The sequence below is a fragment of the Ranitomeya variabilis genome, chromosome 1, assembly GCF_051348905.1.
Source record: "Ranitomeya variabilis isolate aRanVar5 chromosome 1, aRanVar5.hap1, whole genome shotgun sequence".
NCBI lineage: Eukaryota > Metazoa > Chordata > Amphibia > Anura > Dendrobatidae > Ranitomeya > Ranitomeya variabilis.
Window position 1 is genome coordinate 994884331 of NC_135232.1, and position 24380 is coordinate 994908710.

Consider the following 24380-nt stretch of genomic DNA (forward strand, 5'->3'; position numbering starts at 1 on the left):
GACTCAGCAGTTTGCTAATCGCCATCGCCGCGTGGGTCCACGACTTCTTGTTGGGGATTTGGTGTGGTTGTCTTCTCGTTTTGTCCCTATGAAGGTCTCTTCTCCTAAGTTCAAGCCTCGGTTCATCGGTCCTTATAGGATCTCGGAGATTCTTAACCCTGTATCTTTTCGTTTGGATCTCCCAGCATCGTTTGCTATTCATAATGTGTTCCATCGGTCGTTGTTGCGGAGGTATGAGGTGCCCGTTGTTCCTTCGGTTGAGCCTCCTGCTCCGGTGCTGGTGGAGGGAGAATTGGAGTATGTTGTTGAAAAGATCTTGGATTCTCGTGTTTCCAGACGCAAACTCCAGTATTTGGTTAAGTGGAAGGGTTATGGTCAGGAGGATAATTCCTGGGTGGTCGCCTCCGATGTTCATGCGACTGATTTGGTCCGCGCCTTCCATAGAGCTCACCCTGATCGCCCTGGGGGTTCTCGTGAGGGTTCGGTGACCCCTCCTCAAGGGGGGGGTACTGTTGTGGATTCTGTTTGTGGGCTCCCTCTGGTGGTTACTGCTGGTACTGGGTGACTTTGGTGGGTTGCGGCCTTTGGTTTCCACCTGTCCATCAGAGGCTGGGTGTTTCCTATTTTACCTGGCCTTTCTGTCATTCCCTTGCCGGCTATCAATGTATTCAGATGTGCTCTGTTTGGTTCCTGCCTACCTGCTCCCAGATCTTTCAGGATAAGCTAAGTGCTGATTTTCAGTTGTTTGGTTTTTTGTCCAGCTTGCTTATTATGTCTCTATGCTAGCTGGTAGCTCTAGTGGACTGAGGTTCTCCCCATGTGCCATGAGTTGGCACATGGGTTCTTGTAATCTCAGGATGGTTTTTTTGATTAGGGTTTTTTGCTGACCGCTCAGTCCCCTTTTGTATCGTTCTGCTTTCTAGTTTACAGCGGGCCTCAATTTGCTAAAGCTATATATATCATCTCTATGTATGTACCTTCCTCTCATTTCACCGTCAATACATGTGGGGGGCAACTATATCTTTTGGGGTTCGTTCCTCTGGAGGCAAGTGAGGTCTTATTTTCTCTGCAGTACTAGTTAGCTCTTAGGCTGGTGCGTGGCGTCTAGAACCAACGTAGGCACGCTCCCTGGCTATCTCTAGTTGCGTTTGTCAGGCGTAGGGCAGCGGTCAGCCCAGGTTCCATCACCCTAGAGCTCGTCCGTTATTTATTTGTACTTTGCTTGTCCTGTACTATCCCTAGCCATTGGGGATTCATGACAGACAACATCATGCAAATTATGCAGAACAAGAAAGCGAATCACCTCCTGATGTACGGGAGTCATGCACATGGTCATTTGCGTCCAATACTGAGGCCTATTCTCAGCCAATGGCATAGCATCAATTCCCCTCGGAGGAATAGGAAATTCCAAAGGCTCCAGGACAAAACCACAGCGCCTGGCAAACGACAAATCCATCAGATTCAGGGAAGCACCCGAATCCACAAAAGCCATAACCGGGTAGGATGACAAAGAACAAATCAAAGTAACAGACAAAATAAATTTAGGCTGCATAGTACCAATGGTGACAGGTTTAGCGATTTTTTTTAAGCGTTTAGAGCATGCTGAGATAACATGAGTAGAATCACCACAGTAAAAGCACAACCCATTTTGACGTCTATGACTTTGTCACTCAATTCTGGTCGGAGTTCGGTCACATTGCATAGACTCAGGTCTCTGTTCAGAAAACACCGCCAAAGGATGAGCAGATTTGCGCTCCCGCAAACGCCGATCAACCTGAATGGCTAAAGCCATAGAATCACTCAGACTTGTAGGGGTAACATTCTTAACGGCCTCAGAAAGACCTTCTCTGAAATTTGCAGCCAGGGCACCCTCATTCCATTGAGTAAGCACCGACCATTTCCGAAATTTTTGACAATACACCTCTGCTTCATCCTGACCTTGAGAGATAGCCAGCAACGCTTTTTCTGCCTGATTCTCAAGATTAGGCTCCTCATAAAGCAATCCAAGAGCCAGAAAAAATGCATCTACATTAAGCAATGCAGGATCTCCTGGCGCCAAAGAAAAAGCCCAATCTTGAGGGTCGCCACGCAACAAGGAGATAACAATTTTAACTTGCTGAGCGGAATCACCAGAGGAACGAGGTCTCAGAGATAGAAATAACTTACAATTATTCTTAAAGTTTAGAAACCTAGATCTATCACCAGAAAACAACTCCGGAATGGGTATCTTTGGTTCTGACATAGGGCTATGAATAACAAAATCCTGAATACTTTGCACCCATGCAGTCAGATGATCCACACTAGAAGTCAGAGTCTGAACATTCATGTCTGCAGCTGAGCTCAAAACCACCCAGAGTTCAAGGGGATGAAAGAAGCTAAACAGACTGCAGCAAAGGAAAAGCGGGAGGAAAAAAAAAAATGTACTCAGGTCTTCTTTTTATCCCACTTCTGCGATGCATTAAACACTTTTGAGGCCTGCTCTACTGTTATGACAATAGTGGTTGAGGATCACAAATTACTCCAGCTAAGTAACATACATAGGACAAGCTCTAGGGAGGTGGCAAACTGGACTGACCGCAAATCTGAACCTATCCAAACACACTAGAAGTAGCCGGTGAACGTGCCTAAAAATACTAGACGTCTCGAGCCAGCCTGAGGAACTAACTACCCCTAGAGAGAAAGAAAGACCTCTCTTGCCTCCAGAGAAATAATCCCCAAAGATATAGAAGCCCCCAACATATAATATTGGTGAGGTAAGAGGAAGGCACATACACAGGGGTGAAAACAGATTTAGCAAATGAGGCCCACTAATACTAGATAGCAGAAAATAGTAAAGGGGTCTGTGCGGTCAGTAAAAAACCCTTACAAAATATCCACACTGAGATTTCAAGAACCCCCGCACCAACTAACGGTGTGGGGGGAGAAACTCAGTCCCCTAGAGCAACCAGCAAGCGAGGAAATCACATTTTAGCGAGCTGGACTAAAAACATAATAAATGCTGATAATCAAAAAATGATCAAACAAAAACTTAGCTTGTCTTGGAGAGACTGGGAGCAAAGTAGTCACAAGGAATCTGAAGAGCACTGAATACATTGAGAGCAGGCAAGGAACTGAGTATCCAGGTGAGCTAAATAGGAAACCAACCAAGGATAACGAACCAGCTGATGCTGCCAACCTGCAGAAAGACAACACTACACAGTACCACCGCCTGCGACCACCAGAGGGAGCCCAAAAACAGAGCTCACAACAGAGGAGACTTTGTGCAGCAGGCCTTAATGGTAAAATAGCTGTTAGGAAACCAACCACTGCTAAGGACAGGCAACAAGCAGAAGAGACTTGTTTGGACTAAAGAACACAAGGAATAAACATTAGACCAGTGGAAATCTGTGCTTTGGTCTGATGAGTCCAAATTTGAGATCTTTGGTTCCAACCACCGTGTCTTTGTGCGATGCAGAAAAGGTGAATGGAGGAAGCATGGAGGAGGAGGTGTGATGGTGTGGGAGTGCTTTGCTGGTGACACTGTTGGGGATTTATTCAAAATTGAAGGCAAACTTAATCAGCATGGCTACTACAGCATCTTGCAGCGGCATGCTATTCCATCCGGTTTGCGTTTAGTTGGACCATCATTTATTTTTCAACAGGACAATGACCCCAAACACACCTCCAGGCTGTGTAAGGGCTATATGACCAAGAAGGAGAGTGATGGGGTGCTACGCCAGATGACCTGGCCTACACAGTCACCAGACCTGAACCCAATCGAGATGGTTTGGGTGAGCTGGACCACAGAGTGAAGGCAAAAGGGCCAACAAGTGCTAAGCATCTCTGGGAACTCCTTCAAGCTTGTTGGAAGACCATTTCTGGTGACTACCTCTTGAAGCTCATCAAGAGAATGCCAAGAGTGTGAAAAGCAGTCATCAAAGCAAAAGGTGGCTACTTTGAAGAACCTAGAATATAAGACGTATTTTCAGTTGTTTCACACTTTTTTGTTAAGTATATAATTCCACATGTGTTAATTCGTAGTTTTGAAGTCTTCAGTGTGAATGTACAATTTTCATAGTCATGAAAATATCGAAAAATCTTTAAATGAGAAGGTGTGTCCAAACTTTTGGTCTGTACTGTACCTTAACCCCACTCCTCCCTTCCCAGGGACTGCTTAACAAGCTCCTCCATGTTTTCAGACTGTGTTCCCAATGCTGTAGCTGCCTTTACCCAGAACATGTAATCTTTACACTGCAATTGCCTATGCTCTCTTGGACTTCACACTCACATTACATCCACCAATTGTAGAGATTCATGATTCATTTGACACTTAATTCTATAGGTTGCACAATACTAAAACAAAATCATAAGCATAAATCCCTAGCCTTGTTCAGGTATTAAATAAACAACATAGACCCTGACTACTCATACATGGCTGAATTGGTTCCAATCTGGTCAAACACAACAGCGACTATCCATAGCATCCAGTTATACTTGCAGTTTGGTGCACATGAGCTGTGCAGTCTCTTCTCTGAGAGAGATTCTGGCTTGTCCCTCTCTTTAACTCCAATACAAATCCACTCTGATCCGCTTTCCCCCAGTAGCCTGACTAAGGTGAACACCTAGCCTCATCAACTTACTGACATGAGACTGAAACAGTAGCGTGAGCAGCAGTAATTAAAGGGAAAAATAATATCACAGTAGTGTGCAAAAGTTTTAGTCAGTTGTGGAAAAAAGGCTTCAAAGTAAGAATGCTTTCAAAAATAGAAGTTTTAGTGGTTTATTTGTATCACTTAACAAAATATAAAGTGGATGAACAAAAAGTAAAAGTAAATAAAATCAATATTTGCTGTCAAAGCATCAATTCTTCTAGATACACTTGCACACAAATCTACAGTCCTCAATGTTACCCATCTCTTGGTGTCCTCAATACTGAAAAATACAGGCAGATACCATCAAGGAGGCCGCAGCAAAGTGAAGGACAGCATCCAATCCAGGTGAAGTATAAAAAGTCCTTTATTGTGCCAAATGCAGGACTTTTTATACTTCAACTGGATTGGATGCTGTCCTTCACTTTGCTGCGGTATGTACTTTTCTATTTGGGTCCAGTGGAACTAGGACGGGCATCCCTATATCAGTTGTGCTGCCAGGTACTTTCAAATATTTGGACCATCAAGGAGGCGTCTGATTGACTCCTAATTTAGTCTGCAGCAGGACAATGATCCCAAACATATAGCCAATGTCATTGGGAATTTTCTTCAGCATAAAGAAGAACAAGGAGTCTTGGAAGTGATGGCATGGCCCCACAGTGCCCTGATCACTACATCATTGAGTCTGAATGGGATTTCATGAAGAGACAGAAGGATTTGTACAAGCCTATATCAACAAAAGATCTGTTGTTAGCTTACCAAGAAGTTTGGAACAACTTTCCTGATGAATTTCTTCAAAAACTGTTTGCAAGTCTAGGGAGAATTGATGCTATGATGTTGTTTTGAAGACAAAGGGTGGCCACAGCAAATGCTGATTTGATTTAGATTTCTCTTTTGTTGCATTTTGGTAAATTGATAAAAATAAACTATTCACACTTTAAATTTTCAAAGCATTCTTACTCTGTAGTATTGCCTAAAACTTTTGCACAATATTGGATTTCAACATACTTATATACCTGTATACTCATTGTCATTGAACTTGCAACACTAAGAAGAAACATTTTTCGAATTATGAAGATCACAGGATGGACAGACAACATGTTAATGGTATGTAAATGTGGAAAAAAAGGAAACATTTTCAAAACTTCTTGATTTATTCAGTATTGAAAACGAGCGCCACATGCCGAAATCCTCACACATACATGCCTTGGCTGCTATCAATGAGGTTATTAACCCCTTCACTTCCTAACCTGTTTTCACCTTCATGACCAGTCCAAATATTACAATTCTGATCAGTGTCAGTTTATGTGGTAATAACTCTGGAACGCTTCAACAGATTGTGAGATTGGCTTTTCGTGACATATTGTATTTAATGATAGTCATAAACATTCTTCAATACAACTTTCACTTATTTGTGAAAAAATGGAAATTTGGTGAAAATTTTGAAAACTTTTTATGCCCTTAAATCAGAGAGGTATGTCACAAAAAACAGTTAATACATAACATTTTCCATATGTCTGTTTTACATCAGCACGATTTTTGAAACTTTTTTTTATTATTAGGAAGTTACAATGGTTAAAAGTTGACCAGCGATTTCTCATTTTTACAACAAAATTTGCAAAACCATTTTTTTTAGGGACCACCTCACATTTGAAGTGACTTTTGAGTGATCTATATAAAAGAAAATACCCCAAACTGACACCATTCTAAAAACTGCACCCCTCAAGGTACTCAAAACTACATTTAAAAAGTTTATTATCCCCCCAGGTGCTTCACGCGAACTGCAGCAATGTAGAAGTAAAAACATTTAACTTTTTTTTCACAACAATTTTACTTCAGACCCAAATAGTTTTATTTTGACAATGGTAACAGGAGAAAATGGACCCCAAAATGTGTTGCGCAATTTCTCCTGAGCACACCAATACTCCATATGTGAAAGCAAACTACTGTTTGGGTGCACAGCAGGGCTTGGAAGGGAAGGAGCGCTATTTGACTTTTTGAATGCAAAGTTTGCTGGAATCATAAGCTGATGCCATGTCGCATTTGGAAAGCCCCTGATGTGCCTAAACAGGAGAAACACCAAAAAAAGTGACCCCAGTTTGAAAACTAGACCCCTCAAGGAGCTTAGCTAGATGTGTGGTAAGCACATTAAACATCAAGGTGCTTCACAGAAGTTTATAATGTTGAACCATGAAAATAAAACATCACATTTTTCAAACAAAAATTTTCTTTTAGCCACAATTTTTTTATATTTACAAGGTTAGCAAGAGAAAATGTACAGCACAATTTGTTGTGCAATTTCTTCTGAGTACTGTTTGGGCGTACAGCAGGGCTCAGAAAGGAAGTAGTGATATTTTGGAACTCAGACATTCCATTCGCCTTTTTAATCACATTTTATTCCACTTTTTGTTCGGCTGTATGATGAGAAAGCATAGTTTTTTTTGCCTAGTTTCTTTTTTTTCACGATGTTTACTGAAGAGCTTAACTTGTGGGACAGTTTTATAGGTTAGGTCGTTCCTGACGTGGTGATACCAAATATGTGTACTTTTTTTGGTTTATTTTTGTTTTGACATAATTAACTATATTTATTGTATTAATATTCTTTTTCTTTATTTTGTGATTTTTGAAAAAAAAAATTTACAATTTTTAATATTTTTTTTTTTTACTTTTTACCCTATCCCAGCATGGGATATCAAATTCTCTTGCCCTGATCACTGATCTAACACTTTGCAATGCTTTTGCTTTGCAGGGAATTAGAACAGTGCATCGCAGGTAGGGAGGAGGTGTGTCAACATCTGCTCTGAGCACATTTGGGGGGGTTTCCATTGTTTAGGCACATCAGGGGATCTCCAAACATTACATGGTATCTGCTGATTCCAGGAAATGTTGCATTCAAAAAGTCAAATGGTGCTCTTTCCTTCCTAGCCCTGCGCATAAACAGTAGTTTTCCCCCACATATGGGGTATTGGATTACTCAGGAGAAATTACAAAACAAATTGTATAGGTCATTTTCTCATGTTACCCTTGTGCAAATGCAAAATTTAGGGCTAAGCAAACATTTTTTGTGGAAAAATGTAATTTTTTTTTATTTTCACAGCTCTACATCATAAACTTCTGTGAAGTACCTTGGGGGTAAGATGCTCACCATAAATCTAGATATATTCCTTGAGGGGTTTAGCTTCCAAAATGGAGTCACTTGTGGGGGGGTTTCCATTGTTTAAGCACATCAGAGGTCTCCAAATGTGGCATGGTGTCCGCTTTCGATTCCAGCCATTTTTGTATTCAAAAAGTCAAACGGTATTGCTTCCCTTCCGAGCCCTGCCATGTGCTCAAATAGTAGTTTTACCTTCATATGGAATATCAGCAAACTCAGCAGAAATTGAACAACAAATTTGGGGGTTAATTTTCTCCTGTTACCCTTGGGACAATAAAAAAAATTTGGGGCTAAAGTAAAATTTTTGTGAAAAAAGTGAAATGTTCATTCTTTTCTTCTACAGTCTATTAATTACTAGAAACATTGGAGTTTTTGGCAAAATTTCTATAACAACCTTTATTGAAACAGACCATCAAACATATATTAACAAACAAGATTTAAAAAATGTGATTAAAAAGGACGCCAACACTGGCCGCACTCAGTATTAAATGTAATACTAAAGGGCTTCAATCAACATGATATTTCAAGGACTCCATTACCTACAATGTCCATCCACCTGCTCCCAAAGGTTAATGGAGGGAGAACTTTAATCAATATAGCCCAGTGGCTGTTGTAGAATCTTCTCTGGGGATTCCTCTCTCATACTGCCCCCTTAATACATATGGTCAAAAAAATCAACCCCAGGGTGCGTCCAGCGGTGTGCCTCAGTCTGGGTAAGATGACCCTTTTATTCAACTTAACATAGGTTGATTTTTGTGACCATATGTATTAAGGGGGCAGTACGGGAGAAGAATACCCAGAGAAGATTCTACAACAGCCACTGGGCTATATTGATTAATGTCCTCCCTCCATAAACCTTTGGGAGCAGGTGGTTGGGGTCCTTGAAATATCATGTTGATTGAAGCCCTTTAGGATTACATTTAGTACTGAGTGCGGCCAGTGTTGGTGTCCTTTTTAATCACATCTTTTATATGTTTGATGGTCTGTTTCAATAAAGGTTGTTACAGAAATTTTGTCAAAAACTCCAATGTTTCTCCTTTTTGAATATATGGTAATTATCATGGAGTGGTATGTAAGTAGTTAGGCATTAATTGCTTGGCATACTGAACAATATGAGTCTGTGTATTTTTGCATTAGTCTATTAATTACTGTGAAGCACCTGAAGGGTTAGTAAACTTTTTGAATGTGGTTTTCAGGACTTTAAGGAATGCAGTTTTTAGAATAGTGTCACTTTTGAGCATTCCCTCAAAGTCACTTCAAATGTGAAGTGGTGCCTTAAAAAAAATGGTTTTGTAAATTTTGTTGGAAAAATGATATCCAAGAAGTATCGTTTCTCCTTGCGGAGATTGACATGCTAAGCATCCTGAGATGAGGAGACTTAAAGCCGCAATGCTCCTCTGGGAAATATGCTAATTATGCAATTTGTCTCTTCAGAGAGGAAGAGAACTAGAACTCTAGTGCCACCTACTGGAAGGTAGCAATCCCACAAGTCATTGTCGACCCTTTAATGAGCCTTATCACATGCTTAGGATAAATGATAAATTGCTGATCAACTTTGAAACCTTTTATCTTCCTAACAAAAAAATATGTTTCATAAATTATGCAGATGTAAAGTAGACATTTGGAAAATTTCATTTATTAATTATTTTGTGTGGTATAGGTATAACTACCTGATTTAAGAGCATACAAATTGTGAAATGTTCAAATTTTTTGACAAATTTCCAATATTTTCATAAATATACAAATATCGACCAAAATTTACTACTAACATTAAGTACAATATGTCACAGTCTCAGAATCACTGGGATCTGTTGAAACGTTCCAGAATTATTACCACATAAAGTGACACTGGTCAGATTTCAAAAATTTGGCCTGGTCATTAATGTCAAAATTAGCTCTGTCAGTAAGGGGTTAAACAGGATGATACACTTATAAAATCCAACCTGCAATGCAGAAAAGTAGGTAAAGATCTACTCAACCTTTCAGGCAGTTAAAAAGTAATCTAAAAATTATTTAAATCAGCAATAACAGAGTATATTTAACCCCTTCTCAACATACGCCATACATATATGGCGCTGCAGAAGCAGCGTTCCCGCAAACAGCAGTATATGTACGGCGCTGCGATCGCTTGGCCTCACGCTGAGCGTCGCTGCGATCGAGTGAGTGTGTTAGCTGTACCTGAGAGCTGACACCTTGCAGCAACACCCACGATCAGGGCGTTTAAACCCTCAGATGCCGCTGTCAATGGTGACAGTGAGATAGAGGAGGATCACGCAGGGAGGGGGCTCCCTGTGTGCTCCCATCAGAACAACACAATGGCATTGTTCTGATGGTCTCCATGGAGACCCCCGGCCCCAAGATGGGTCCTGCAGGAAGGTGGCTTGTGAGCGGCACGCCTCCTTCCCTGCCTGTCAGATACTGATCTGATGCTCTGCAGATAGGAGTTTACTCCAGAAAGGGTCTGACTTCCAAAGGGGAACAAAGGCTACTGGGAAAGAGAAACAATGGCTCTACTGAAACTACAATTGAAAGGTTGCAGATTCTCACACACAGTACGCAGAGGTGCAGAGAAGCCAATGTTGCACAGGCTTTGATAAGCAAAGTAGAATTTAAGGGAGTGGGGTGATGTGATTGGAGGAATAGTTTGTGAAGACAAAGTAACACCCAGCACCAGGATGTAAACAAAGTAATGGCTGTGTTTACCTGCTTAAAATATTTTTCTGGCTATATAAATGTTCAAGGCTGAACTATTTATCAATATTACGGGCAATTTGGAGGTTTTCAGATATTGACATGGATTTCAGAAAACCCCTTTAAATGCCCCACTTTCAATACAGAGCCCATTTTCAATATTCTGATATAAATATAAATTCTGCCATAACAGTCGGCTTACATTACAGCCATTTTCTATGGATGAATACATAATATGGGAAGCATTTAGGCCACCTACAATGCAGAGAGCATTTTCGTGACTGTCATATGAACGTGTTATACAGACGTAGTGTTTCTATAGCAGGCAGAATGAATCACGCTTGATCACAGATGGCATTGTGTTTTTACAAAGAGACGTCAGAAGAAACAAGAGCTGAGAAAAACAGCATTGTCGAAGAATCACTGTGGATAAAAGTCCAAGGTCTTAAATAAAACCATTTTCCTATCTAATCACACTTAAAAACACAAACACTTTTTCAGATATTTCCAATATTTTTGTATGTTGTATGTTTTGGGAAAAAGGTGACAGGCTAAGTGTCACTCGGCATCACTGAATCAAAGAGTTTTAGGCAAAATCAGTATCATTGCATTGCAAATAAAGAGAGCCTGTCATATGGAGATCTGCCAGCTGTGTGGTGTAACAGAAGAAGCTGAATAGATCAATATATAGCTTTGCGAGAAAAGATAGAGTATAAGGCTGGGGTCACACTAGCGTAGAATACAGACAAGTGTTATGTGAGAAAACATCACATAGCACTCGGACCAGTGTTAATTTATGGGGCAGCTCACATCTGTGATTATTTTCTCATGCCGAATCGGTATGCGAGAGTAATCACAGCATGCTGCGATTGGCACCGAGACTTGGCCGAGTCTTGGCTCTCTTGTACCCATATAAGTCTATGCGTGCGAGTGACACAACACACAGAACTAGGATATCATCCGAGTGCGGTGCGATATACGCCGACATTGGCAGTGGGGAAGATGGAGAAATTGCAATGATTGATTAGCACTGCCCCTTGATTGCTAAACCCCAAATTGGAGCCATGACAGGTTGCCCATACATTGAACAGCATTTCCTGGCTGACAGGTTCCCATTAATTACTGGAGTACCACTCAGAACTTTTCAAGTATGAATACATCTGCTCAATTATGATATATCATTTATTATGCACAGAGGAGCCTCTACTCCTATGGACTTTGCACCACTTTGTATAACATTGAGGACAATTCATTCTACACCAGTAGAAGGTCTGCAGTGAGTAATTACCTGATCATCGGAGCGTTGCTTTTTTGCAGAATGGGTTGTCCAGATGGAGAAACTAATGTAAAGTTAGTTTTCTTAGTATGCTGCCATATGTAACCTGGGTTTGTCCATTTTTCTCTTTAGGATTTTGGCTTCCACAATAAAACAGTAATAAGAACCATCATAGCCAGATGTGAAATAGATCTGCTGACCATCAGACAGCGATACAAGGAGAGATATGGAAAAACCCTCTACCATGACATCAAGGTAAACTGAAAAGACATTGGGGTATAATTAGCCATATTGTCTAATTCTTAGGCCTCCTTCACATGTACGTGTACGTGAAACATGTACGTGAAACAATGGTGCTGGTGTCATCGGTGTGTCTGTTTTTACTATCGGTTTGTGATCACACCCCTTGATATAAGTCCTAAAACGTTTTTTTAGCATAAATTGCCCCAGAATACTTGCTTTATAAATCTCCCGGATTGATTTTATTACCCTAATCCACACTGCTTCAGTCTATCTCCCTTTACTATCAGTTAGGGACCAAATAACATTCTGCACCACCATAGTAAGTTAGGTTATGTTCACATCTCCAGTTGTCATCCCTTAGGATGGATCCAGCAGCAATCCGTTGACAAAAAAGTTGCCTCTGCAGAAATTTTTTGCCAATAGATTACTGCTGGATTCGTTTTAACGGATGATTGCTGGGCCACGTTCTCTTGTCCACTTAGCTCCGATGCATGGGGACCTTGTTCCCCTCTAGACGCCTACATTGGGTAACCTAACCCCCTAAGCTTTTCTAATCTTATGGGCATTTTGCTCTGCTATAAGGATGGCTTCCTGTATATTGGTTACAGCTTTTACAGTGTACCTTGCCCTGGATTTCCCTTATCTGGGGGGTTCATGTGTTGGGTCATGCTCCTGTTAGGAGGGCTGTACACTAGCCCCATGAGCCAGTAGGTTTTAAGTTGATTCTTCAGGCATCATAATGCACATTGGGCTTGTGAATATGTATATGGTTTCTAGCAGATTGGGTCTCTTTTGTTTTCTGCTTTTAAGTATGTTTTAATATACTGTGTGGTGTGCCAATAAAAACCTCTTGACCGCGTATGCCGAGTACGGTCTTTTTCCTACGTATGTAACCTAACCACCAGAAACTGCCCACCGACCCTACCCTTTCCTTAAATAAAAACATAACCAATTATTCTTTTGGATATTTTGGCCACAGCGGCCAACTTTTATTAACAAAATTAACATAAACATAAATACAACAGTATAAATTCGAGGGGAGGGTTCTTGGAGCTAAAAAGATCTGGCAAAACCCCACAAAAGAAGATCGAACACCATATTACCCTCAGCCGTGAAAACCAGCTCGAGGGCACCGTACATCCCGTTCTGGGAAGAGAAAAACCACCAACAGCTCCCAGGGTAAAACCCCGTCCAGAGCCCATACCAAAATGCCAGATCCAACCCCACCACATTTTAAATTGCCTGCAATTATGCTCCAATTCCTTCCCCCAACCAATTAGCGTCAACTCCAAGAACCCCCACCCCCCCACCACACACGAACAGCCCTGACCACCTCAGGCTCGTGAGTGCCCCAACGCCACCAACGCCCGTTCAACTCCTTCTTGCAATGCCAAAGTCCACAAATCAATCCCAATCGCGTTTAAGTGAACTCCGTCCTCCAACCAGTAGTTACCAAGCCCTGACTCCAATTCAAAATGTCTAACGATAATCCCCCCGTTTCTGGAAACAAAACCTGCTATTGCCCTATTCAACTTGACCCTAGCCCTATTAATACCCTTCAAAGATCTAGCCCCCCTCCACTGTTTCCTAGGCACAATATCTGACCACAAAATCAACACCACAGGAAATGGTACCTGCAACCTCAACAAATCAAACCGTATGTCCCTAATCAACTCCCTGACAGGCCGCGCGCCCAAGTCGTTCCCCCCCAAATGCACAATTAAAATGTCAGGTTGTCTATCTAAACGAACCGCCTTGGAAAATTCAGGAAGGGCCCTGCTCCACACCATCCCCCTATAACCCAACCACCGAATGACAACTTGACGCCTACTAAACCCCAGTTGCCTACCGTCCGGCCTGACCTCGGCCCGCAGCGCCCCCCAATGAACGAACGAATGTCCGAAGATCCAGGCTAAGTAAGGGGACACACCTGCAACAAGATGCATGAAGAAAAAACACTGAGGTCAAATACAAAATCATAATCACACCACTAAATTAATGACGGACGTAACTTAGGTAACGATTGGAAGTCCACCTGCCAATTCTACAAATGTCCTCCGCGCCCAAACCCAAACTATCAGCTTCTGATGCCGCCCCGATACGAAAAGAATGCGACCCAAACAAATCCGGAGAAAGGCCCAACTCCCGCAAGCCCCTTCTTAACACCGCAATGAACTGAAAGCGTGACAAAAAGGACCCTTCTGCGTGACACAACAAAGGGCCGGATCTGCCTGACCATAACTGCCAGTATGCTTCCAGACAACCTCTAGGGCACATCCGAGACCCGTTAACCCTCCCCAGCACCACACGTTTTCCTCTCCCAATTTGGTCAGTCTTTGAACGCCGAAGCCAAAAAACGATACCCCCGTCCATACTTCCATATCCTCTGCCAACAAACCCCCTGCTCTAACTTTAGACCTCGACACCAGCTCCCCAACGCGCATTGCCCCAAAAAGTGCTAATGAGAAAGCGAGATGAAACAACGCCAACTCAAAACTCGAACCACAAATAATCTCCAAGACTCCGCCCAACCGTTCTAAAAGGCTAAACGAAATGGGGCGGCGACGGTCAACCGTCTGATTACCTCTCCTAAAACCCCTAAGTGCTTGTCTGACCAAAAAATGCTTCGTCGCGTCAACCAACCCCTGTAACTTAAAAGCAAAAGCCAATCCAGCAACAAATTTATTTACCTTCGAAATTGACAACCTTCCTCGGCTGCCTTACCAATCAGGAATAACACCGCCAACATCCTATCTTCGTCAGACACCAACTGGCCCCACACCGACAACCAACTTTGCCATACCCGCCAGGAGGCTTCGTATGATGCCCAGGTTTGGCTCGTAACAGACTCCCGAATCAACCGGCCCGCTCGTCCATAATCACGCTCCAAAGATGCAAAGGGCATTCCTCTCCCGAGATCTCCGCGTCCGGCGCCAATTCCCGAAAACGGTCCCACTGGAAACGAGACAATGCATCAGCTATTGAGTTCTGCACACCCGGCACATGCACCGCCGAAATACAAGCGTTCAGCTCCAAGCATCGGAAAACCAACTCCCTCACCAACTTAATCACCGGGGGGGATGAGGCCGATAAACTGTTCATCACCGACACGACGCTCATGTTGTCGCAATGAAAACGAATCCTCCTGTTAGCAAACATTTCCCCCCAAATGGAAACCGCCACCACGATAGGAAAAAATTCCAACAAAACCAGGTTTTTTGTAAGGCTCAACTCCCTCCACTGGCCCGGCCACCGTCCGGCACACCAACGACCACCGCAATAGGCCCCGTAACCAGCCGAACCGGCTGCATCCGTATATATCTCGCAATCAAAGTTTGTTAAGACCTCCTGCTGAATCAATGACCGCCTGTTGTAATCGCACAAGAAACGTTGCCACACTAGCAAGTCGTCTTTGTGTTCCTTGCTCAGGCGAATAAAATGGTGCGGCTCTTTCACACCTGCCGTCGCGACCGACAACCTGCGACAAAATATCCTGCCCATGGGTATGATCCGACATGCAAAATTCAATCTACCCAAAAGAGACTGCAACTCTTTCAAAGTCAGCTTCCGCCTCCTTCTAGCTCTATCAACCTCCTGCTGCAGCAGGGCCAGCTTATCCTCCGGCAACCGACACTCCATTCTCTCAGAGTCAATTAAAATTCCCAAAAAACTCAACACCGTAGTGGGACCTTCCGTCTTATCCGCCGCTAATGGAACTCCAAAAAGCTCAGCGACCCAAAACATAGCCGTTAACGTATTATGGCATACTGCGGAATCAGGCGGCCCGATAAACAAAAAATCATCCAAATAATGGATATCCGACTGAACTCCCGCCACGTCCCTAACCACCCACTCTAGAAAAGTACTAAACGTCTCAAACAAGGAACAAGAAATGGCGCAGCCCATTGGCAAACATCTATCCAAATAGTAACCACCATTCCAAAAACAACCTAACAACGGAACACTGTCCGGATGCACCGGAAGCAAACGGAAGGCCGATTCAATATCCGTCTTTGCCAACAGCGCCCCCGGGCCATGCCTTCTCACCCACTGCACCGCTGCATCGAATGATGTATACTCAACAGAGCACAGCTCTTGGGCGATGCCATCATTTACCGACCGACCCTTTGGATACGACAAATGTTGAATCAACCGAAATTTATTCGGCTCTTTCTTAGGCACCATCCCCAAAGGGGAAACCACCATACCCTCAGTCGGCGGGTTCAAAAACGGCCCCGACATCCTTCCCAACTCCACTTCTTTCTTGAGTTTAACATCAACAACCTTGGCATGCAACATTGCCGACCGCAAATTCTTAATCGAAAAAGGAACCTCGTGACTCGGTGGAGGAATCCTAAAACCATCCGCAAAACCATTAAAAATAATACCCGCCTTCACCTGATCGGGGTACCTATTTAGAAAGGGGGCCATCTCATGAAGCCTCACCGGGCTCTCCCCCTTGACCGGCACCCAAAGCTGGCTTTCCTTTTCCCTTCCTGAAACACTTTGAAGCCCCGTGTGAACTTCCATTACAATGGGAACACACATGCTTAAATTTACAGGTGTTACCGTATTTGCACTGACCGTCGTTAAACTGCCAGCAGGTTCCAGACTTCTCCTTTGCTCCCTGTGCACCCTGACTACTGCTTCCGTGTCCCGCCTGCTGGCTGCCACCACCCCCGGACCCATGAAAGGACTGCCCATGTCTAGCTGGGGCCATAACCTTCAGCCAAAGGCCTATATCCTTCTGGTCCCACCTAATTTCCGGCCTTACCGCCTTTCGCTGCCTGAACTGCTCATCATACCGCAGCCACGTCTGACCGCCATATGTACGATGCGCCTCCCCAATCGAGTCTAAATAGCAAAACAAACCCGAGCAATTCTCAGGCGCCTTCTCCCCCACTACGCTCACCAATATTGCAAATGCCTGCAACCAGTTTACAAATGTCACCGCCCGCAGGATCCCTGGAGGGACTCCGGAGCCTGCGCCTGCCATGCGCCGGGACTTCGGGAGACAGTCTCTCTGGGGGCCTGGTCCTCCTTCCTGTGGGCCTGGTCCTCCTTCCCGTGAGCTCTGCCCGGATCCTCCTGCAGCACCGATGATGGAGGCCAGCTGGGCCTCAAGCCAGCCCCCTCTCCTGGACCTGGCCATCACTCGAAGCTGTGACATCATGGATTCAGCTGACGCCATCCTGCACGTCTTCTTCTTCCTGAATTAAGGTAGGGAATGGTGGTTTTCCCGCACTTTCCCTACTACCTCCCCCCTTCCTAACTCCTCCCCCCACTTGCCATCCTCCTATCCCCAGCCGCAGCATTATTTAAAAAGACCGCCCGGTTCAAAGCAGTCATGGGGGGCCTCCACCCAGCTGCGCTTTATTCCAGCCCCCATCTTTATATTTTGTTTATAAATGATGTATATTTCTTTGTGGTGTGCATAATTGCAGTGGTGCTTTTTCTTTGTTGGATGATTGCTGGGCATGTCAGTAGACAGTAGAAACAACTGAGCCTCTCTCACCACAGCCGCTGCCTTTTCTTTTTGCTTTGACCACTGATAATGAACGGCAGCCTTAGAGCCTGCGCCGTCAAGCTTTGCAGTCTGGTTGCTGTCCTCTCTTGTGAATTATGGCAGATATTTGTAAAAGTTTTATTCAGAAGAAGGTTGAGTATTTGTCGTTCAGAATGTCCAGTGGCAAATTTGTGCCGTCGTGATTTTTCATTTCTGCTCTCTCCTGCCGTTTTTCCAAGAATTGTAACTTTTCTATTGAGTGCCTGTTTTTTTTGTGGAACAAAATGGCAAAGAAATTTTAGTTGCGGTAAAATTTCAAGATAAACATAATTCTGCCATTGTTTACTGGGTTTTGCTTTTCCAATGTTCGCTGTGTGGTAAAAATGACCTCGCAACACGATTCTCTATGTCAGTATGACTATAGTAATACTAAACGATTTTTTTATTTGTGTTTCAAAACAAAAATTAAAAAACCTTTTGGTTTTTACTTTTCATGGAGCTAAGCTATGTAAATGCTTGTTTTTGCATGGTAAGCTGTCACTTTTTATTGATACGTTTTTAGGCAAATAAAACTTTTTATTTGTATTTATTGACTTTTTTAGGCATGGCAATCAAAAAACCCGCATTTATGGCATTTTTATTTTTTTCTTATTATGGTGTTTACTATTTGGGTTAATAAAAAATTTTGATAGATCGGACTTTTATCGATGTGACAATGACAAATATGCTTTTTTTAATCTCTTTATAATTAATGAGGCGATTTTTAGCTTTTATAGTTTTTTAAGAACTTTTTTAGCCCTCTTTGGGGATTTGACACTGCGATAATCCTACTGTATTGCAGTATATAAATAAACTAACTTTCTCCTCTGAAGTCCAGCCGCAGTATGGTGTTCACATACTATGAGACGTCCATTATGCAGTCTATCCTATAGTCCTGAAGGACTGTGCATTAAATTGACTAGATAATCAAGTGATTTAAATATGTCCCCCCTTTCTGTTTAAAGGCGTTACGAATCGTTGTGATGGCAAAATTATAATTTTACTGGTTGCTTGAGATATTAAAAAAATAACAAATGAAGCGATACTGCCCTACCGGCACTTGCCTGAATCCAGCGCAGGCCGCTCCATTTTTACTGCAGGGAGATGTCACCATTCCAGCAGCAGCAGGACCTCTAAGGCTACTTTCACACTAGCGTTTTTTGCAATACGTCGCAATGCGTCGTTTTGGCGAAAAAACGCATCCTGCAAAAGTGCTTGCAGGATGCGTTTTTTCCCCATTGACTAACATTACCGACGCATTGCCACACGTCGCAACCATCATGCGATGGTTGCGCCGTGTTGTGGCGGACCGTCGGCTGCAAAAAACGTTACATGTAACGTTGCTGCCGACGGACTGGAACTCCTCCCCCACCTCCCCGCACCTCACAATGGGGCAGCGGATGCGTGGAAAAACAGCATCCGCTGCACCCGTTGTGCGGCGCAAACAACGCTAGCGTCGGTACGTCGGCTTGATGCTCTGCGACGGGCCGAGTACGACGCTAGTGTGAAAGAAGCCTAAGACCAGTGATTGGCTGCTGCGGTCATGAGACTTCAGTAATGCGTCAACACTGATAATGAGCTGCTGGAGTCACATGACCACAATAGCCAATCGCAGGATGCGGCGGTCCAGCTGCTGCTTGAATGGCGACATTTCCCTTCTGGTGGAAACATATCATGGTGCGGCCTGCACTGGTTCAGTGCTGATCGGTGAGTATCACTTTGTTTCTTATTATTTAAGCCACCGGTAAAATGTTAGCATAATGTGTTAGAAGAAGGAACATAAGAACCTGTCTAACCCCTTTAAGTCAACACTTTTTGAACTCCTTATGTTTTCTCCTTTTTGAAAATAATGCAGAGCAATTACACTACGATTTCATGTAGAGAAGATGCCAAGACTTAACAAAGCCATTCTATTTCTCCAAACATTTCATTCTATGGCTTCCTGCACTGTTTATTGTCAATAATACAAATGCCATATGGTGTTCTCACATATTTAATTTACATTAAAGACTTATTGGTTTCTTTTTTGTCATTGTCTAATACAAAACATCTCAGTAGCAGCATATTTTAGCCAGAAGGAGTAATAATCTTATTTGGCCAATTTGCAGATTTGCAGCATATCGCATAACACAAAATGTCAAATGCTATTAAAACGGCAAATTCACTTTTTTTTGCATCTGATTAGCAAGACATTGCAACAAACAAAGAAATCCAAATGTCTCATGACTTTTTTATTTGCAAAGAGATATTACACTGGATATAAAATCCACAATACCCACTGCTAGTTTAATCTGAATGGCAGTGCACTCTGTGTGACACTATTGAGACTTGCTGTTCTTGTCATTTCTGCAGTCACAACTCTCAGGATAAAATATACTATTTATTGTAGTGAAAGATACTCTGAAAGACATACCATGGGAAAATCATACTGATAGTTCTGTAATTAAAGGGGTTGTTCCGGATGTCTGATAGTTATGTCATGATACAGTATCTTTATAAGTAAGGCTTAAAGGGAATGTTTAATCAGAAAAGTTTAAATCAGGGGTTCATGTTAAAGGGAACCTGACAGCTGATACATGCTGTCCGATCCACAGACAGCATGTATCAGCCATTTGCTGTATTGTTTCAGTCATATATGTTTAGTTCTTAAATGCTAAGATGTTGCAGAGGAAAACACATTTTAATAGCTGCTGTGGACCAAGCCACATGGGAGACAAAAGGATCCCCGGTGGCTTCTCCCCGCCTGCTACCCTGGAGTAAGATGTCTCTCCCTGTATGCATGTATAGGGAGAGACCTGTTACTCAAAAAATGCAGATGGGAAGAATCTACAATTACCTACCTACAATTAGAAATGTAGTATAGTTTTTCTGACTCGCCATGTCAGGTTACAACCACTAGCAACTAGCAAACTATATCATCGGTCGTAACCATGGATACCTAAGGTCCTGCAATGTCGGCACATGAGGAAAGAGACACAGCGAATCAGAAAAACTATACTACATTTCTAATTGGAAGTAGTGCTCTGGCAAAAATTAAGAGACCACTAAAAAATGTTCAGTTTGTCTGATTTTTCTCTTTATGAATATATTTTTGAGTAAAATCTAAATTGTTCTTTTATTCTATTAACTTCTGACCATGTCTCCGAATTTCCAAGCAATAATTTTTTTTTTCTGACAAAGAAAAATGGTCAAAATAAAAAAAAACAGTACTTTCGGACCTCAAATAATGCAAAGAAAACAAGTTCATAATCATTTAGAAACAACAATACTAATGTTTTAACTAAGGAAGAGTTCAGAAATCAATATTTTGTGGAATAACCATGATTTTTAATCACAGCTTTCATGTGTCTTGGCATGCTTTCCACCAGGCTTTCACACTGCTTCTGGCAAAAAAATGTAAGCAGTTCTTCTTTGTTTGATGGCTTGTGACTATCCATCATCCTCTTGATTACATTCCAGAGGCTTTCAATGGGGTTCAGGTCTGGAGATTGGACTGCCCATGACAGGGTTTTCATGTGGTGGTCTCTTAATTTTTGCCAGAGCTGTATTTGCTAATATTATTATCACTATTATTACCCCTACTACATATTGGGATGGGATCTTGGAGATGGGAATACCCCTTTATCTGTTACTAGTGTCTGACAACACATGGAGAGAGAGTCATTTTTACAGTCTGCACAGAAATCATCTGAATGACAATAATGGGAGAAGCAAACTAACCTGATTCTAATTTCCTTTGCAGCACTTTGCTTCAGGACACTATGAGAAAGCCTTGCTCGCGCTCTGCGCTGGTGATGGACAGGACTTCTGAGAGATGTCTCCGGGAGAAAGTGAATTGATGGCATGAATGATAATAAATTATCACTGACTTGCAGCAGAATATAAATATTCAATCATAACATGCTCATGATCTGATTCTTAACCAATGTGCTAAATAAAGAGTCATAGAGATTCCCATAAATATTAATTTAAGAACATGTTTTCTTTCTACTTAGCAAAAATAGAATAACATCTCCTGTAATTATAATGTCTAGTCGGCACTGCATCACCCAATGTAAATCAGCCTTCCCTCTGCAAAGCTTTTCTTTAACCCCTTACCACCGAATCAAGTTTTGATCTTCCAGACACTGCGCCATTTTTCCACTCTGATGTGTGACTGTATCTGCTAATAACTTTGGTATGCTTCTGAGATTGTTTTTCCTAACACCTAACACTGATTCATCAAAGCTTTTACGTCACAATTCTGGCATGAAAAGCTTTAAAAAATCGCAATAAATTCGGTCAACTTGGGGTTGTGCATAAATGTTGCCACTTTTGGAGTTTTTACACCAGTTTAGCAGAGCTTCACCAAAATAGGCAGAATTTGAATGGGACAGGGATGTGACGCCATAGCTGTGGTATATCTTACCCCATAACTCTGACTGGAATAAGATTTGTGGCAAGGTGCACGGAGGCACACAGCTTTTAATAAACTGGGAGAGTTTGCCTCCAACACACCCCTTCATCAAGACTGGAATGAAAATTCCCAGTGTGAGGCCAAAACAGCACTGAACAACGGCCAGTTATGAAACTTTCTAGGGATTCTAGAGTTCCTACCAAAGATACAACCTGTGGTTTTTAAAATCAGCACAGTTTGGCTATCATTTTTTTGCCCAAACCCTATACACCTGAAGTTGCATTAACAGGTGCACCGGTATGCTAGCCAGTGTGCCAGGCAAACATACTGCTTAAAAGCCCTGTAGTATAGGGAGAGGTGTGTCAGTGTAGGTCTGGGAAGCAGGCAGAGAGTTGTATGCCCAGAGGCAACACAAGGGCAAGAGGAACCAAAGGTATGACAACCTGTGTCTCGGACTGTCTTTTGGTTACCTGGCCATAGACCTTGTTCTGTCAATAGTTAAGTCCTCCAGAGGGCACCAATGTATCCTGGGGGTCATGGACTATACAACACGGTACTTGGAGGCGGTACTAATAGGAAACTCCCCCGCCAAATGTAGACCACAAGAGCTAGTTTATATTTTTTCCCAGATGGCCTGCCAAAGGAGAATTGAAGCGCCCTGCCAGGGCAGCGGGGTACTCAGCACTGAGCTGGTTTTTAAAGGGATGTGGTCAAGACAGCAGTAACCCGGTCCGTGGTCCTGGGCGTCCAATTAAAGAGTCAATGAATTGAAAGGGGGAAATAAAGTTTATGGGGGATAGTTCATGACGCCACCCGTGGTACTCGGTCAATATGGCTGACGTTGCAGTTCAGATCCACTGGGGCAGTTGGTGACACAGCTAAGATGTTTCAGCTCTCTTCGGGCACAGCTAGTCCCCAGGGCAGATATAGGTGTTAATTGTGATGATGGTGGTTGTGGTAGTTGTATGGCAGCGCAAGTGGCGCAGGGATAATTCAGAGGACACAGCTGGGTGCAGTTTTCAACGCTTTACTCACAGTTCCGCAGATTACTGTCTCCAACCTTGTGCTGTGTCCTCCAGGTCTGTGGTCCAGCCTACCCCCAGATGATTTGGGGTACACTTTTCCAGGACTCCTCTCTTATGATCCTTTCCTGGCCATCTCACTGTGCTGGTTCCCATCTCTCCTGCCCTGCGCCTTCACACACAGTGTCCCAAGCCAGCAGCCGCGGACCTTGTCGGGCGACCTACAGCTGTCACAGCCTCCGGCTTGCTAGCTGAGCCTTGTAGTTCTCCACTAGTCTTGGGGCTTGTCTGGCCTTGTGGGCCTGGGCCTTGGCCTGCTGGTTCCGTTCCTTCATAGCCTTATGCTGGGCATTGCGCTCCTCTTCCTCCTTCTCCCACTTAAGTGCTAGCTGCTGATTGTAGTCCTCCCAGGTGAGGACTTCTATGTGGGACTCCTCTGGTTGGGCCTCCCCAGGGAACCCGATCATTTCAGTTGCCAGCTCTTCCAGTGGAACACCACCTTCTCCACGCTTGAACCTTCAAGTGGTCTTCCATGCCTGATGTCTGGTCCCAGGCGAGTTCATAGTAAACCCAGCGGGGTTGAGGGGCTGTCAGGGTTGGAAGTGGGCCCACTAAAGATCATTTGGTCACCGGGCAGGATCAGTTACCGGAGCAGGGTTGGTCGCCAGGGTGAGGTCATCACTGGGGCAGGGTCAGTCACAGTACTTGCTATTGTCTCACCGGTGCCGGTCTCTTTCTTCTCTTTTTTCTCTGGGGTTGGAAATGCTAGCCGCCAAACAGGATGCTGCTCCTCATCTTTATTTTCCCCCGCAGGGCCGATTTCCATCTGCTCACCGTGGCCAGCTGTGTGCCCATGAGCTGGCGGCTCAGCTCCTCCACCTGAGCTCCCAGGAGCCCTGGATCCACGGCTGTCAGTTGGTCTGGGTCCTCATCCCATGAGCTGAGGGAGTCCTCTGCCGCTACCCCACACTCCGGGTCACCTCTGCTCGCCATCTTGTCTCCCAAGTTGTTTGCAACAGCCATGTGTTGTTCCCGCTCCTTCCTTCATTGGCGGGCCTACTTTTCCTTTCTGTTCCCGCCAAACCAAATCAGGAGGCGGATCTCCCTTGCTGATGGACATGTCCTCGTTGCATAGTAGTATTTGCAGTGGGCGGGCATAGTCTTCGTGCCTCACAGTCGTATCCCACCCACGATATGCCCCTCTCTTCTCCTTACATGTCACGTGGTATGACAGTGGCAGCTATTAAACGGTTCAACACAGTCTATGGTGCACAGGACCTGGTGGTACTGGGCTACGATATCCTGTTCGTGATGCCAAGTTGGAGCGCCCTGCCAGGGCCGTGGGGTACTCGGCAACAGGCCAGTTCTTAAAGGGATGTGGTCACGGCAGCAGTGACCCAGTCTGTGGCCCTGGGCATCCAACAA

General features: G+C 43.6%; 1 protein-coding gene across 2 annotated transcripts in view; it reads left to right on the forward strand.

The window, feature by feature from the left end:
* Nucleotides 1-21504, forward strand: part of ANXA10 (annexin A10) — a 169343-nt gene extending 147839 nt beyond the window's left edge. For both annotated transcript variants that reach the window (XM_077279471.1, XM_077279472.1), the window contains exons 11-12: nucleotides 11882-12004; nucleotides 21280-21504. In XM_077279471.1, the coding sequence (XP_077135586.1) occupies nucleotides 11882-12004; nucleotides 21280-21348 (192 nt within the window). In that variant the 3' untranslated portion in view covers nucleotides 21349-21504. The remainder of the gene's footprint in view (nucleotides 1-11881; nucleotides 12005-21279) is intronic.
* The last annotated feature ends 2876 nt before the right edge of the window (nucleotides 21505-24380 follow it).